Source organism: Erinaceus europaeus, chromosome 7, assembly GCF_950295315.1.
Source record: "Erinaceus europaeus chromosome 7, mEriEur2.1, whole genome shotgun sequence".
Classification (NCBI taxonomy): domain Eukaryota; kingdom Metazoa; phylum Chordata; class Mammalia; order Eulipotyphla; family Erinaceidae; genus Erinaceus; species Erinaceus europaeus.
Genome location: NC_080168.1, coordinates 109,456,619 through 109,459,732, shown reverse-complemented (window position 1 = coordinate 109,459,732; position 3,114 = coordinate 109,456,619). Strand labels below are relative to the sequence as shown.

The following is a 3,114-nucleotide window of genomic DNA, read 5'->3' as shown; positions in this document are numbered from 1 at the left end:
AAAATGAAAACAGATAAAATATATCTGCTTGTTTTGGAAAGCAAAGCAAATTACATATATGTAGGCTGTCCTAGGATCTAGAGTCTAGACATAATTTCCAAGGAAAGGTTGGTAAAGAAAAAAAGCTAAATGCCTGGACTCACATTGTGCAAACTGCTATATTTATTTACATTTCAAGGGTTCTTCATCTCAGAAAATTGCAGTTGTTTTCACCAGCTCTTGCCTGTTCCAGACGGTTTTTTTTTTTTTACTCTCACTCATGCAATGAATCCTGTCTCTTTGAGCAATGAAACCCATCTGATTAATCAGCAAAATATACTTTTTCAGACCTATATTATTCCTTGTTTAACAAGGAATAATATAGCTGACTTCTAGTTCATTTCTGTTTATTCTTTTGCTCTTTTTATGAGATGTATAAAGTTTCAGTTTAAATATGGAAGTTGAGCCTTCTTTTTAATTTAGTACTTTCAAAGTTTAGTTTCTGATTCTGTGTTAAATCTTGTAGCCTGCCTGACCTGTTTACCAATAAAAGTCTTATCACAGGTGTCTATATTGGTGCTACTTATCCCCATTTCTATGTCTTCTTGATTTAATTCTGTAGATAAATGAGTACCTGGAACACTGTTACTCATTGAAACTACTGTCTGAGTCCCTGCCCGTTAGACTTAACGTGGGTTCACTGTATGGGACTGGTCATAGAGCTGGTGCTGATCTGTCATCAGCTGTAGAGCACAGATGGAGGACTTCACAGTCTGCATGTAGCACCTTCTACTAGGAACACGGGCCAAGTTACCTTTCTAACAAGACCTCTCCCAGCTGAGATAAATTCTCTATAGTATTTATCCAACATGCTCCATCTCACTCTGTGCCATCGGGATCATCCAGGTAAAGTATGCCCACAGACCAACCAGGTAATGAAGATATCCCACAAAAAGCATCCTAAGCAGAAACAAGTTTTGAAGTTTGTGAATTGCTCCAATATGCAATCATCCAAAACTGACACATTAAGGAAATAAACTTGGGATATGAATACTCTTTCAGGACTTATATAATTGTAAGTATACTTTTATTACTCACATTATTAATTATGTTCCCTTTCTAAATACTTTGTAGCTTAGGTAATTTAATATTGTTGTTAGAACCTATTCCAAAACTAAAAGATTATTTTTAGTTCTGAAAGAGAAAATTTAAAATTTTATATAGGGATTATCTGTATTGGTTTACATAGTCCTGGATTCTTTCATTAGGTTATGAACTCTCTATACTGAAGGTAATATTAGATATTTTGAATATATTATAGAAAATAATGTGTAAAAATAAACTACAATATGATTCATTTTCACAATAAATATATATTCATTGAATATAATTATGATACATTTTATAATGTTCCACCACACAGATACTATCAAATGATGAAAAGAAAAAATTTTGATAGTAATATTTATTATACAATGATTTTTATTAAAGTTGCTAACTATATCAATATTAAATGTTACCAATTAAAAGGGTGATAAGTAGACTTAAGAATTTTGATCTATATTCATTTTTATTTTAATGTTCAGTACAATTTGATAATATTTATAAAGTTAAATTATGATATATATGTACATATATATATATATATATATATATATATCTTCAACACATTAACCCATTGTTTATTATTTGTTTTTCTAGTAATTTAGGAAGATGTAATAAGAAATGAAAAACCATACATCGGTGAAGGAATTCATCCTTCTTGGACTTACAGATGATCCAGAGCTTAACATTTTGATTTTCCTCTTTCTCTTCTGCACATATATACTGAGCATTACTGGAAACCTGACAATTATCACACTTACTCTACTAGATTCACAACTCAAAACACCCATGTATTTCTTCCTTAGGAATTTCTCCTTCCTGGAAATCTCATACACAACAGCATGTATCCCTAAATTTCTGGTCAGCATTGTAACAGGGGATAAAACCATTTCCTATAATTCCTGCATAACTCAGGTATTTTTTCTCATACTTCTTGGTTCCACAGAATTTTTCCTCTTGACTATTATGTCCTATGATCGGTACGTGGCCATCTGCAAACCACTACACTACACAACAATAATGAACAGTAGAATCTGCAACCAGCTTGTTCTTAGCTGTTGGCTGACTGGGTTTCTTGTCATCTTTCCACCTGTGATCATGGGGCTTCAGCTGGATTTTTGTGATTCTAACATCATTGACCACTTCGCATGTGACCATTCTCCCTTGTTACTGATCTCCTGCACAGACACAGCACTGCTAGAGCTCCTGGCATTTTTCCTGGCAGTCTTCACACTCATGGTAACCTTAACGTTAGTGGTCCTTTCATATGCATTCATCCTTAAGACAATTCTGAGATTCCCTTCTGCAGAGCAAAGGAAAAAGGCCTTCTCTACTTGCTCCTCACACATGATTGTTGTCTCCATGTCTTATGGAAGTTGCATTTTCATGTATGTGAAAACATCAGCAAAGGAGGGAGTGGCTTTGGACAAAGGCATAGCACTGCTCAATACCTCTGTTGCCCCAATGCTAAATCCTTTTATTTACTCTCTACGGAACCAGCAAGTAAAACAATCTTTTAAGAATATGCTCAAGAAATGTTTTTCAAATAAGTTGTAGTTATGCATTTATAACCTGAAATTTAAATGAAATATGTCTAATTAAAATATTGACATCATCTAATTTTCCCCACTAGTATATTGCGTTTTCTAAATAGTTTTCTCTGTGTTCTTATTTGACATCACTTGGTTCAACTGTAATTTTTTCTTTTTATCTTATCATCAAGCACATTAACTAGATTCTGCTGATGTACATTTGTTCATGTACATTATTTAATTTACTTATGCTGATTTCAGGATTCATTTAGAACTTCCTTGCTTTGTTTCAAAGTATTTAGTTTCCTATCATTGACATTATTATCGTGAAAACTATATTCCCTACATGAGTTAAATCTCACTCATAGAAATCCATAATAATTGCAATGTACTTATAAAAATTAAAATTATAATGTAGTTAAATGATAAAATATACAAAGACTCAGGAGAGAGTCTCCAAACCCCCCCACTTGTAGGGGGGACAGTTATTGAGTGATGA

At 33.1% G+C, this 3,114-nt stretch overlaps 1 protein-coding gene across 1 annotated transcript; it reads left to right on the top strand.

Annotated features, from left to right (window-relative positions):
- The first annotated feature begins 1,704 nt into the window (after positions 1-1,704).
- LOC103109107 (olfactory receptor 6C76-like) lies at positions 1,705-2,640 on the top strand. Its single transcript, XM_007518113.1, has one exon. The coding sequence runs from the start codon at positions 1,705-1,707 to the stop codon at positions 2,638-2,640; it is 936 nt and encodes a 311-aa protein (XP_007518175.1).
- The last annotated feature ends 474 nt before the right edge of the window (positions 2,641-3,114 follow it).